General features: G+C 46.1%; 1 protein-coding gene across 4 annotated transcripts in view; it reads right to left on the bottom strand.

The window, feature by feature from the left end:
- Positions 1 to 7623, bottom strand: part of CAST (calpastatin) — a 51508-nt gene extending 43885 nt beyond the window's left edge. For 2 of the 4 annotated variants that reach the window (XM_084224867.1, XM_084224868.1), the window contains exons 1-2: positions 7160 to 7221; positions 2281 to 2346 (exon numbers count right to left, since the gene is read on the bottom strand). In XM_084224867.1, the coding sequence (XP_084080993.1) occupies positions 2281 to 2346; positions 7160 to 7189 (96 nt within the window). In that variant the 5' untranslated portion in view covers positions 7190 to 7221. Of the gene's footprint in view, positions 1 to 2280; positions 2347 to 7159; positions 7222 to 7379 lie in introns of those variants that run through there. The other 2 variants (XM_084224874.1, XM_084224869.1) reach the window with 2 other exon arrangements.
- Positions 7624 to 14284: the final 6661 nt, after the last annotated feature.

The raw sequence follows: 14284 nt of genomic DNA, 5'->3' as shown, positions 1-14284 counted from the left end.
GCTCTTACTTACAACTATAGAAACATAACTTTATAGTTTTTCTGCTTAATATCTGCCTACTTTATTTTTGCATCAATCTAAGTTTCTTTTAAGGCTGCAGATCAAATCCTTCAGTGTCTGTGGAAGTTTCTATTTTTCCATTTCCCACATTTCCCCATACATACACCCACAAGGAATGAAAACATTTCAGTAAAGCTGAAATGAGATCCTCAGCTGGTTTTATTTTTTCAAGATTTTCAGCAAGTGTCTGGTTCTGCCTAGAAGGTGAACTCAATGAATGTAAGGTTCTAACAGTCAAGACAGATATCTGTGACATGAACCTTTGTCCTGGAGCAATGCCTGATACAAGACAGCACATACACTTTTATTGACATCTGTGGTGATAAATAACTGTCTTTATTTTTTTTTTTTCCCATTCCATACTGTAACATAACTGGAACCCCCAGCACACCTTTTGCCTGTTTCCACAAGGCTCCACAATGCACAGACACACGCTCAGCTGCTCCTCACTGGACTGATGGATTGAGTCAACCTCAACCCAAAGCTGACCCTGCCTGGGCAAGCAGATCCCCCATCCCGTCCAGACTCACAGCTCGAGCAGCACTGCTGAAATTATGCAAACAGGTGTGACAGTGTCCTTCCTTGGCTGACACCTTGAGGCAATGAAGTGATGGAAATCAATCCTTCCAAGGACAACGTGGCCCTGTCCACCGTGGTATCACAGCTCCACCAAGCAAGCTTCTATCCACATCAAACCTGCTGTGCTTCCTTCAGTCTGCTCTTAAGCGTCCAAGAAGAAAGGTTTAAAAAGCCTCTTCTATGCCCTATTGATGCAGAGTTCCTCTGGATGCTGTGGCTAACTGGCATCTCCCACTCAAAGCAGTGTCAGGCCCTTCCTAAATTTGCTTTTCAAAGCTCTACCCTCCTGCTCTCACTCCCTCAGGATTCCATACCCAAAGAACCTGAGAGACAAGAGTTGTTTATTGTTATTTTTGGTTAAACAACAACCATACTGATTTTACTGTTTTCCTTTCAGTATGGATATAAACTCTTCAAAGACCTCAATATTTTCTTGCAATTTCTCTAATGCCAAACCTTTTCTAGCAGGCAGGTGAACAAACTCAATATTCTAGACAACGTTGCCCAAAGCTCTCTACAGATACTTTGTAAATTTCTGCCTCAAAAATTGAAGAGCATAGGAATTACCTCTGACTTTTAAACAAAAATGTAACATTGCAGACTCTTGGGAAAACTGTTGAAAGATTCTGAGTTGCTTCCTGAACTGCTTAACAAATCAGAGTGTTTTGGAGGTAGATATGAGTTGCAGTGGAGCCAATGCCCCTCAATGGGTCTCTGGAAGAGGTGTTTGATCTATTTCCACTTTTAAGCACTGCAGGGTGGGTGGAACAAATAAAACATATGAAGAAATTCACAAGAGGAAACATACATGCAGAATTCTAAGGACTCAAAAAGCAGAAGTATCAGAAGCAGCAGAAGACAATAAATTTTAGTAAGAGTCTTGTTTTTGGTGGAAACAGATCTTCTCAACAAGAGGCCAGAAACATTAGCCCCAGAACCCCAAACTTCAGGCCTCAACTCCCACCCTTCCCACAGAAAATGTCATAACTTCTCTAACAGGAAGAACAATGTGCAAAGAATATGGCATTAAACCAAGGTTGCACAAATGCACAATGGTATTTATGAAAAAAAAACCCCAAGCTGTCTGGAGAGGAAAGGTGGAACATATTCTCAGGCTAGAGAAGTTTTCCTTGCTTTCTGGACAGGAAAGAAAAGCAATTGCCTGAATCATCTACTTCAGAGGACTGTAACAAAAGCACTGACTGACCCTGATTTGCAGTGCAGTCAAACTGGCTCAGGCAAAGTTATTTCCCACACAGCTTCTGCTGAGGATGAACCATCAGGTGGAAAGCATCAGGGTGCACTCCCTCCACCTGCACTTCTGGGAAACTGAGGAACCAGGGCCATCAGAGGTGTCCCACACTGTACCAGCACTGCACAGCAGACACCCCACTGAGGCAACTTCCACGGGTACCAAATATTAGGTAAAATATGAAGAGAGAAAAAAAAAAAACCCACATTTCCAGTAGGCTGCTCAGCAGCACAAGACAAAACTAAACATTCCTGGGATGAACAATGACTGCCTGGAGTCACCAGTTTATTGTCCAAAAACTACCACTTTGCTCTATCAAAAGCCAAAAATCAGCATAGGAGGAAATTCATTGCCAGCTTTTCTTAATATATTCAAACACTTGGAGTTACCTCTTCCACTTCTGCTTTTTTCTCTCCTGCCTTGGAAGAAGCTTCACTTGCCTTCTTGTCACCATGCTGTGAACAGAGAAAACAGATGTGTAGTTATTTAGACCTTAAGTCTTATCTTCTGCACAAAGAAATTCTCAAACTTCTAACTGCAAGGATGATTCCTTTCAGCCACCACAAAATGACAGCAGGGAACGCTTAAAGTTTTTCTCCTCACTAATGGAGGGGATTTCTAAAAGGCCTGCTGGATAACTTCAAGAGAAATCAGTCACAAGGTCATGACCCTTAGGGCTGTACATGACTGTTCTTGTGAAAAGTTCTGGAAGATATTCAGCTTATCACTCATCCCACACCAGCAAAACACTCTCCAGTGCTTGTTTTGGAAATGTCAGAACCACAGGCTTCAGCAGCAGCTGAACAGCTCTCAGAGGCACCAGCATGATGTGTGTGCAGCACACCCCAACACCTCAACTCCCCTCAGACACACTGGAATGCTCGTTCTGCCCAGCCCTCCTCACCTGAAAGAAAGCTGTTACCATGATTGCTGCAATTCTGGGGCTGACACAGAAAAAAAACCCCAAATGCTCCAACAGTTCAGGCACGGGTGCGTGTTAGGAAACACAGTTCTTCCAAGATCCCTGAACCTCCTGCATATTTCATCTGCTCTTCCTTTCTGTACAACCCCAGCAGCTTCCCATGTGCAGCAGTGCAAAGAAAGACATGCTTTGCTCAGCACACACACTGGTATCCAGCACGCTGGAACTGTCTGCATCTCAGGAAAGTGGTGAATATGGTCCCTTAAAACATCTCTTTCCAAAAATAATAAAAGCAAAATGCATAAATTAATATAAAAGGCAACATAATACAGCTACCCCCGAGCATCTCAGCTAGTGCAACTTCCCACAGCAACTGAGACATCTGGGAGGGAGAATTCACATCTGGTTTGTTTCGTTAAGAGAAGACAGGAGATGATTCAAGACCCATTTATTCCCTTCTGTTTTCGGGACTGAGCAGCAGGAGGCAGAGCCTGCTAATCCACTAAGTAATGAGTTCCTGCAGATTTTTCTTTACATGGCTACAGGGAGAAAGCAATGATCCATGTATCACTGCACTATCTTCAACACAAATCAGTTCCAGCACATCAGCAGGAGAAAATGCAGGCTGAAAAAAAAAAGTACTACAGCAACAAAAATTTCAGTAATTGTTTTGGACAACCTCTAACAATTCAAGTTTTTAAAACGAGTTTGGTTATGACTAAGACACTCAACGAGTTTTAAAATTGGAAATGCTATAGTCGTGTTCCAAATGTGCCTCTTCAGAGGAAAAACAAGCCCCATTGGTTGTCTATTCAGGTAAGAGATTAATTGATTCACTGCTCCATAATAGCACTTCCAGTAGAGACACAATTTACCCGGCTATCTGTGCTTTTTACTACTACAATAAAAGCACATTGCACACGTATCAGTAAGAGCAGTGCCAGTGAGTCTCCTGCTGCTCACAGAACAGGAATTTCAGAGCCAGCCCTGCCACAAGGCTCAGCAGCTAAAGGAGAACTCTGTTGATCAGGCTCTCTTCTTGCACCGATACCCTCAGCATCAAAATGCTCCAAAAACCAAGTATTATCCTGAATCCAGCTATTAAAATCTTCTCTTGCTTTCACCTGTTTCCTTCTTCAGATTCAGACATAGCTTTTAAAGCAGCAACACCAATTGAAGTGTAAGGTCTCTAGTGTGGTTTTTTCGTTTGTTTTTCTTTTCTTTTACTAAACCAAGTCAGGGAATGTAGGAACTAAACACTTGCTTCTTACTGAGCATGCCAGGCCTGCATCAGGGCTGAATCTGTGCTACCCTTCCTCCCCAAGCCCATCTTCACACCATCTTCTCACCAAAGAAACCCACAGCAGACAGGACCATGGCACCAAAGAGCATCCAGGACTAGGAGGAGGGAGAGATGGAAAGGGACTGGCAGGATTCCCTCAGCCCCAGGCAGAGCAATTCCCTGAGGGACCCCAGGGCAGCTCCAGTGCCCTGAGAGGATGCAGAACAGACAAGGGCCACAACTTTGCAACCCCTAAATTTGAGTCAGAGAGACACTAAAAGCATGACATCTTCCCTCTAGATGGCAATGCCAAACGGCATCTATAATAAAGAGACTTTGACTCAGAGGCCAAATATGTTTATTCCAACTTAGGGAACAAAGCACATATGGTCAGACCAAAGTAGTTTTGTTGTGTTGGTTTTTTTTTTTTTTTCCCAGTAAGTTGAGTAATGCACTGTGTACACACAGAGCCTTGATATTCGCTCCCTGGCCTCAGATGATAAAACAGCCTGTGAAAGGACTGGCCTTGCAGGAAAGTGTGCTGTCCTGAAGAGGTCACCTGGGAAAGCACAGCTCCACAGTACACCTGAGCAAACCAGGCTGGTTCCCTGAACAGCGGATGTATAAGGTATGATGAGGGACCCCATTTCAATAATGCCCTTCAACAGCTCATTTCTTATCTGAATTTTCAAGCTTTGAACCCTCCACTAAAAAATTAAATATTCAAAAAGAAAAAAAACTAAAACAAACAAAAAAAAAACCCCAAGAAACCCCCAAAACAGCCAAACAAAAACAAAACAAAACAAACCAACCAAAAAACCCAAAGAAAACAAACAAAAAAAGCCAAAAAAAGCCAAAAAAACCCCACCAAACCAAAAGACCACCAAACAAACAAAATGCCCCCAAAAAACAAACAAAAACAACAGAAAACAACGACAACAAAAGAAAGAGGCAGTAAATCAATCTGCTCAGTCAGAAAGCTAAGCTCAGGTTTTGTGGGACAGCGTACATCCACCGCTCATTCATATTCACAACTCATGATGACAAGCTGACGTTTTCTTTGGGCACCCTTTCCTCTTCCTGCTCATCTTCCCTTACAGTGCCAAAGACTCAGATTCATAACCAAGGCAGTGTTTCAGAGCAGCTCCAGCTCTCTCACATCAACAGTGGGCGTACAGCTGAAGTGACAATTTTAGTTTAACTCATGAGCTAACAATTCCTCATAGCTTTTAAGCTGGCTCAAAATATTTTTCAACCTTACTAACTAAAAAAAGAGAAACAAAACCACACAATCCTACCCATAATCACATGTTCACAAAAATACATAAGTGTCATGAGCAAGAAAGTTTACCCTGAGATCTTCATCCTTTTCTAAAGTGCACAAAAATGTCACCACACTATTAAGACACGCCTTTAAACTTCTGACTCAAACAGGGCTCATAAACTAGAGAGTAACTGGTGAAAAAGCACAGAGAAAATTACTAACAACTGAACAGACACCAGTGTGCCCAAAAATCTAACCTTCACTAAAGGCTTTGCTTGCAAGTAATTCCTTCTAAACCTCAGGAGATTTAGAAGGCATTAACAAGCCTTTGTTTCAAGGCCACTGTGCAGTAACTGGGTCAGAAGTGAAGTCTTGCAAGAGTCTCAGCTAAAGTTAATCAACTCAGCATTACAGACATTTGAGGAGATGGGAATATGACTTTCCCTCTCAGCTGGACCTGGGAGGAAGACAGAGGTCTTTGATACTGCTTGGAAAGCTGTTGGATGCAAGGAGTCGCCAGGGGAGTTACAATCAAGCTGGGTAAAGAATCGAAAGGTGAAATCCAGACTCTTATTGCATCCAACCCCAGCTTTAAATACACCAGCCAGCAAAAACCTTAATCTCCTTTGTGTCTGTCCCTCTCATCCACCTCTCCTACCTCCCCATGCACGGGAGAGGACTCCAGTCCCAAGTGGAGGCCCACAGGTGCCAGCAACCACAGCTAAAAGCTTAATTTATAGTGTGGTTTTCAGGTCAAAAGCAGCAGCTGTGGGAGCAGTTTTCTTACCTGATCACACACAGCCATATCTTGGTATCTTTGCTTCCCCTGGATGCAATGACACAGAGCTAAGGAGGCCTTTCAAATCCATTCCATAGCTTAGTGCAGTAATCCTCAAACTTTTCTCTTTGTGATTTGACCTGACACAGTGACTGACACCTGAAAACACTGATCCAAGCTACACGAAGCAACTTAAAAGTACAGTTGTCACTTCAAGAGGTTTCATCTTCCTGAGCACATATTTAGGAAATGCATTAAAGTGATATTTTCTCTGAAACCAGCATTTCACAACACACGCTTTCCATAAAACTTTAACAGAATGCAAACTTTTTTTTTTTTTCTTTTCACCATTCCATACAAAGGCCAACTGCTTCCTCCTATGCGTAATAAACCATAAAGGTTTCTTAAAGCCTTTAAAAAGCCTTTTAAAGAAGTCGTGAGCTCGTCAAGGTAATGAGCAGCGACCCAAGTCCATCCAAACCACACGGAGCCGCCGGAGAGCTGCGGGGTTTGCTCGGGCAGGATCTGCAAGCGACGGCTCTTCCCGGCAGCCCCGCCGCCGCCCACCTGCCGTGAGGAACGCGCTCCCGGGAAAAGGCGCCGCGCAGCTCTTCCCAAAACAGGAACATTCCCACACAAAATCCTGGCGTACTCTTTCTAGTGCGGTTTCATCACCCCGCGAGCCTGCGTTACTCGGGCGACGACCAAAACTGCTAACAGCACCAAAACCCCCACTTTTCTCTGTCGCTTTCCGACAGCGGATGGGATGGGATGCGGAGGGACAGCTGCAGTGCACCGCGCTTCCACCTGACCCAAACCACTTTTTTTTTTTTTTTTTTTTTTTTAGAAAGCACTGTCTCGTCTCCATCCGCACCACAACCCCTTTCCATACCCCCCTTCTCCATCCCGATCGCCGAGGAGCGGCGGGAGCATCGGGAGCATCCCGCCCGCCGCACCCCGCGGGGCTCCCGGCTCCCCACCGGGGTGGTCCCGGCTCTGCCGGGGCTTTCCCCCACACTCACCACGGCGTACCACCAGCGGGCGAAAGCCATGGCGCTGCGGCTGCTCCTCCTGCCCGCCCTGCCCGGCACTGCCCGACCCGGCCCGGCCCGGCCCGGGACGCGCCCAGGGCGGTGCCGGCGCGGAGCCGCTCCCCCGCCGGGGCCGCGGGGCACCAGGGGCAGCCGGAGCGGCATCGCCGCCCTCCTGACAGCCCTCCCCGCATCCCCGAGCCCGCCTTACCGCCGCGGGCAGCGGCTGCCTGCCCGTCCCGGACATGCCGATCCCGGGCAGGAGCAGCGGCGGCTCCCGGTGCTCGCAGCTCCGCGGGCGGCTGGAGCGGCCGCGGGTCCCTCCCCTTCCTGCCGGGGCCGAGCCGGGACGGGGGAACCAGGGGGGCCGCGGGAGGACCCGTGGCAGGACGGCGCTCAGCCGGAGCGAGAGAGGGTTTTCTTTAAAATAGCGTTGTTTTGGGGGCCTGGCGGGAGGAGCGCGCAGACTTTCTTCTCCTCACTCAAGTCATTCCTCTTGGGAAAGTGTTTGGGTATCGGCAGCCGACCCTAGGCGGCTCCAGGCTCCGTGGCAGCCCGCAGCGAGGATTTTGTCCTTTCCCCGGATGGAGCCGGGCGGAGGGTGCTTGGGGCTCCTCCGACACCCGGCTCCTCTGCCAGCTTCCCTCCAAACTGGGCACCCTGTTCCTATGAGAGCCTGCTTCCCCAGCCTTTTCACCCTGGCTCCTCCACCAGCCTCTGGCTCCCCTAGAGCTGTGCCACTTCAGCTTCTCTGCTGACTCCATCAACTCGTCCCTACCACACAAACGAACACGGTTTGGAATTTGGCCGTGCATCCCGCGGCTTGGTGTGGTGCTACCCTTCACATCCAGGGGATTTGTTGAGGGTCAGGTTATAAAATGGAAAACACAGGTGTTGTGTGCAGGAATGGGCACAGTTTGAGGAGTTTGTCTTGCTGGGTTGTGTGCAGTAAGAGAAGTCAGAGTTTGGGGTGTTCTGTGCCAGGGAAGCCCAGGCTTAGGCTGGGTGAGTGGAACAGCTCTTGGATGAGTGGCACTACTCGGAATGGGGAAGAGCAGCAGCTCCTGAGCACATCCTTGGGTCAGGAGGCTCTGTCTATAAGCAGAAGGAAGGAAAAGTGTCCCAGTACTCATCAGCTGCTTCCTTGGGGAGCAGGCAGTGGGTTAATCTGCGTGGCTGGAAGCCCGTAAATCCAATTAGTGCCCACGCCCTCGGCTGTCAGACAAGTGGGTGAGGCCTCCCCTCGAGTTCTTGGGAAAGGACTTTGTTCTGCCGGGAGAGGGGGAATGTTCAGAGGGATCTGCCTAAAGCCACCCCTGGTTTTCCTTTCTGATTTCAGCCTGTGACACTCAGCCAAGGCGCTCCAGAGGAGGTGGAAGCGAGGGCCACGTGGAAGATGCACGGCTTCTCCAGGGGGCTGGCGTGTGCACCTTGACCTGGGGTGACTCTGACAGGTCTAACAGATTGTGCTGCATTCCTCCAGCTGGCTGCAGGCAGCAGACCCTCCCTGCTGGCTCCAGGCAGCCCTCAGGAAGCGTCACCCATCTCACTGCCCGATGACAAACAACTGGAGCTGACAGTAATTGGCGTGGTGGAGCTGCACAGGAGCAGGGCAGCAAGACAAGACACCCCCGGTGATGTCAGCCTGCATCATGCTGGCCATTCGGGGTTCTGCTGACCCAGGAGCACATCATTCCAGCTCTGCTAGTAGGTTCAGTTTATAAATGAGGTCTGAGCGCTGCTGCAGGAAGGAGGGGAGCTGCCCAGACGCTTGCCCCAGGTCCTGCAGTTGTTGCAGTGTTTTGTAAACTGGCTGGGCTCCATCCAGCCTTGCAAGGAAATCTTGCCTTGGGGCCTGAGGGCTTGGCACTGTTGCTTCTATGAGAAGGCTTCTCTAGCTTGCCACTGCTTCAAGAAACCATTGTTTATAGGCAATTTCTTCCCAAGTTTATTCTTAGCTATATGTAGTTTATATGTAAAGGATGCAGGCAGCACACATTTACCTGGGGATGGAAAAGCAGGTTCTTGTTTGTCTGACACAAGGAGAGGCAGCTGATGGATGCCTGAGTCAGCTTTTTAAATACTGAAGGCCTAAACACCACTCCAACAGTTTACTCATTTGAGTGAAGATTTGGATATTTGAGTAGAGCAGCTGTAATTATCCAAGTCAGTCTTATTATCTTTAACTAGGAAAAAATAAGTTTTCCTTGCAGCATGCAAGTGCAGGGTATCAAAATCACACTGTGTTTTTCTGTCACGGTTTCTACTTATTCCTTCAGAACATCTGCAAGTGAACAAAGCCACTGAGGCTTGCTGAGATTTTACATGGCATTATCTGTGGAGTTCTGCACAGGGCTGATCAGAAACAGATGCAAGCAGTGATGGACAGCACAAATATCATTTTTTTTTCAGTGTTTATTGGCTGGAAAAAAAAAGCAGGCGACCACATCAGGAACACACAGGTTGTTCTTTACTGCAGTGATGTGTGATGTGAACAAGCACTCAAAAAGAGTTTGTGTGCTTTTAATAGTCATGGATACATTTTGGTGTAATTCAAGGTATTAGGAGTCTAAAATTGGAATGCAGAATCACAAACTCATTTTCCCCACCAGGCCCCATCTCCAAAGGGCACCAGTTGACGTCAAATGCCTCCCAATAAAAAGGTGCTCTAAATTCTGGCAGGATGGGATGAAATTTTTGCCAGGCATACATATTTTATTAATATAACTTGCATAATGGTATGACTGCAAGCTTATGAGTCATTCACAAAATCTACAAAATAAAGTACAAAATCTCTTGTGTAACTGGATTTTTATCTAGGGTACTTTAAAAGAAGTCTTAGTACAAAAACTAGTTAAAAATAGGGTTTTTTTAAATTTCTTTCATCCTCTTCCTGTGATTTACAAAGAAACTCTTTGGAAGCTTTTGTTCTCTTGTCTTCCTCTGAAACCCAAAACTATCAGGATTTACTTTTTTTTTTCCTTTTAATTTGATGCATTCAGTCCCACCCTATTTTATCACACACACAAAAACAAAGACAGAGAAGTAAATTTCATCTCTTCTTCTACTGTTTTTGTTCACAGCACGTTCAGTAAATGGAAACTGGAATTTTAAATCATGGAAATTCTGTTTGTTGATAAACCTAGTTTGATGACATCCTTGCTCTGGAAAGCAATAATGCCAATCCTTACTATTGAAAAGAAAGGTTTATTTCCTTATCTATGGACACACGTATTTTTTGCACATGTTATGAACGTCTTATATCACATAAATATTATGTCCTCTGCTAGTTTAGTGCAGTGTGAAGATTTCCTGCTGGATTTCATCCCACTGCTGAGTGGGGATTTCCTCCCCTGAGACAGAAGACATAAACTTTGACACCAACCAAGAGAAAATTAGAGTCTTCCCTGAGGTTTGATATTTTGTAATTCCCTAAACACCGAGATGAACTTTAATTAAAAACCAAAACCACTTTGAAATTAATCTTGAATAATTTCTGGAGCCAGATTTGAGTGATATGTATGACAGTTTTTATCTATGCAAATTTTCTCCTTTGTTACATTGAAATGCAGCAAATCCCACCGTTTAGTACAATGTATCACATGCAACCAGGAGGGGAAAAAACCCAAAACTGAAGCCTTCATCATCCAGGATTGTGGGTGGAACACAATCCTGGATGATTTGGGTTTGGTCCTCTCCTCTCTACTGGGGAGGCCAAAGGGTGCTGTCAGTTCTGGGAGTCAGCAGAAATTCAAGATAATTTAATTGACTTGAAAACCACACTATAAATTAAGCTTTTAGCAAACCACAGGCGTTTTTCTGGACTGGATACAGATCCAGATGAGGCTGTGACCCCGAAGTGAGTCCAAAAGGAAGAGCAGCACGCTGAGTGAGGCGTGTCCCCAGTGAATGTCAAACATTGCAGCTATGCAGGAGTGGCCAGCCTGCAGCTCGCTCCGTCTGCTGGCTTTACCTGAAGAGAACTTTCCCAGCGTGAGGTACCTTCTCTCAGGTGTAAACTGAATTATAAAAATACAGAAAAGTGCATGGACTAGGCCTCACTGATTTTTATGAGCCTAATTTGTAGGTATTTATGCTTATGAAAATGACAATACCATTCGTCTTGGGTTCTTAAACTGCAGGGTTAGAGTGGTAGGCAGAATTGTGTAGGTCGAAATTGCAGATGGGTGAGTCCTGTGAGGGGTGAGGCAGAAAAGCCTTCTGCGTTTAGAAATATCCTTTAAACTCTTTATACACTAGGGTTTCAAAATCAATAAAAATCCATGCTGACAAAATAAAACACATCGCTTTTAAGTACAGCTTACACTGTCAACGTGCGGGTTTTTGGAAAATGCTTTGATCTGTGCCAAATCATAAAATACATGCAGGAGATTAAAAATTCCACGTCCTCCTTGGACGTTTTCTCACTTTGTATCCATTTGCTACAGAAACAGTAATTTGCTTGAGACTGATAGCATTCCCACCAGTGCCACAGTGCCCTTATCCTCAAAAATCAAGGTGAGCAATGCTCCCCTCGGGGCACTTACCTTCTTCAGGTGAAATTAATCATAAGAGTCTTGGTATTAAGAGGCCTCCCAGAGGAAGGGCTGTGAAAAAGAGTTGTGGTTTTCTGAAGTGGTAAAAGAAGTCCAAAATTGTCTGTTTTGGTTTGCAGAGGTGCAGTGGGTGAGTTTTGATGCCAGGGTGATGAAGGTGAGGTTTTACATGTCATCACACCCCTGCTTATGCTTTGGTTTGTCTTTTCTTTTTCTCACTGTCTAACCCATGCACAGATCAAGCTTAAAAAAGCCCAAACCAGATTAAAATAGCGTTTATAACTAATCCAAAAGCAAAGCTAAAGCTAATTCTCAACTACTTTAGTGTGCATATGCATTCATACATACATAAATATCTTGCAATTATTTTTTACAAGATGTGATGCCACTGTACCACTAACCAATGCTGCCATGATTCACAGGCAGAATAAAAGACTAATGACTAAACACTGAAGAAGAATAACTCAAAACAGCACCGATAGGTGTAATAAATTTGCAATGAAGTTACACAACAAAAATGCTAGCGTAAGGCAGAATTTTGACAGAAAACCTTGGAGATCGTCTAGGGCTAGGAATGTGAGGGAAAAAAATCTCTTCCACCTGCCTCTGCTCAGCTTTTGCAAGGGTTATCCAGAGCTGCAGCCTGGATATATCAGCTGTAGCTGTCAGTGACAGAAGCAGCACAGAGTAGCCATGATCCTGTAAGGCAAAAAAAAGATTTTGCAGCTGTTCCTTGGGGGTTTTCAGGACTGGACTTCTGGGAGAGAACTGGACAGTGCTGGTTGCTATAAAACAAAAAATGCTCTTCTGACAGGACTGGAAATTACCTCTTTTACTTCCTTCTGTGGTTTGAAAATTCTTCCCTGATCCTATGTTGTTTGGAGAGTGATGCTGCCTAGGTGGAGGCGTCATCCCTGGAGGGGTTTGAAAGTCATGTAAATGTAAAAAGGCACTTGGGGACATGGTTTAGTGTTGGGCTTGGCAGTGCTGGGTTAACAGTTGGTCTTGGTGATCTCAAGGGTCTTTTCCCACTTAAATTATTTTGTGAATCTGTGATTCTTCTTGTATTCTTTCAGCAGCTGCCCATGAAACAAAATGTCAGCAATTACAAGAATACTTCCACAGTGTTTCCTTCTGCACTTGTGACAGGGTATAGGGGGAAAAAAAAACTCTGGGAAACAAGAAATTCCTGTTGAGAGGCAGGGAAATTACAGTGCTTGGCTCTGCTCAATAATTGCAGGCTGGCTGGATAGGGGTTGGTGGATGTGGAGCAATTATCAGCCTTGTTAGCGTCTGGTTCATCCTGTGTTTAACTGGGTTAACTAGGGCCTCATCTGAAAGTGACATTAATATGTTAAAAGCTGCATTAATATTGACAACCATGTATCTGCTTGCTCCCTGAATCCATTATATCTACTGCTCTGCCATCACTGCCCTCCTCATATCTTTTCTCAGTTGCACGGGTCAAGTTCTTCTCCATTGTTGGCACCGTGGCTCCCTCCAGATAAAGTTTCACAGTTCTTTTCTTAGATTCATACCACACTTGGCGCCTCTTGAGGAGCACAACTTCCAGTCAGAACAACACAAAGGAAGCCAAACTGAGGACAGGCCAGCACAGGAATATTTTATGGGAAATTGCAACACTGCTTCGCAGTAAATTATTTCTTGTTTCAGAAGTGCGTGAAAACATGGAGCTGGGATAGTTTGGAAAGGAAACACGGGTAGCGTGAAAAACATTTTACAGCCGTGCAGCAGGCATTTTTAGCAGTTAAAAAGAGCCAACAGGTTGAACAGGCATTGAGCTGAAGCCCGGATAAGTGAGCACATAGCGCTCGGTGCAGGTGGCTGGATGAAGGGCTCTGTGACACATTGCCCGAGGACATCCCTGCTTGCAGCAGCTTCCCTTCCTGCTCATGCTCCTCTGAACTCGGGCATTAATGGAGCCAGAGCACGGAGAGCTTTCCCCTGGGAGCAGCTCTCAGTTCCTCCTTTCTCTTTTAATCTGTCGGGTTCGTGTTTGCCCTGAGACGTGCGGTGGGGCAGCCCTGCACTGCGGCAAAACTCGTTTCCCTGCATGCTCAGGAGCAAGGAGAGCACGGGAGTGCAGAGGACTTGATTTGTGGTGAAACCACTTGGTAGAGCAAGCCAGCACGATTTACATGCTGCTGACGTGCAAATCATCGTGAGCTGTGGCGGGGAAGGAGGGGGTTTTGCACTTCACAAACCCACAAATCTGTCACTTCCACGCAGAGCCACATGCTGCTCCTCCGAGGCGGGCTGGTGGGGACAGACAATCCTGTGAGCTGAGGGGATGCTCTGCTCCCTGTGGACCACGCCAGAGCTGCCTGTGGGCGTCCAGTGCCCTGTGCTGTGTTGTGAAGGTGAGAAAACTCCAGCTGCAGACACACCAAATGCGTGCCACAAAGGTGGGTGGGTGGAAAAAGCACCGTGGTTCTGGGGGAACTTAGGTTTTGTGAAGAGCAGCCCCAAATGCTGCACAATCCGAAGTAATTCAAGTCACCACGGAGGAGGAGAGGAGTGACAGGGAACCCTCTGCTCG

Source organism: Fringilla coelebs (assembly GCF_963513975.1).
Source record: "Fringilla coelebs genome assembly, chromosome: Z".
Taxonomy (NCBI): domain Eukaryota; kingdom Metazoa; phylum Chordata; class Aves; order Passeriformes; family Fringillidae; genus Fringilla; species Fringilla coelebs.
Note: the sequence above shows the minus strand (reverse complement) of the source record. Positions and strands in the feature narration are given on the sequence as shown.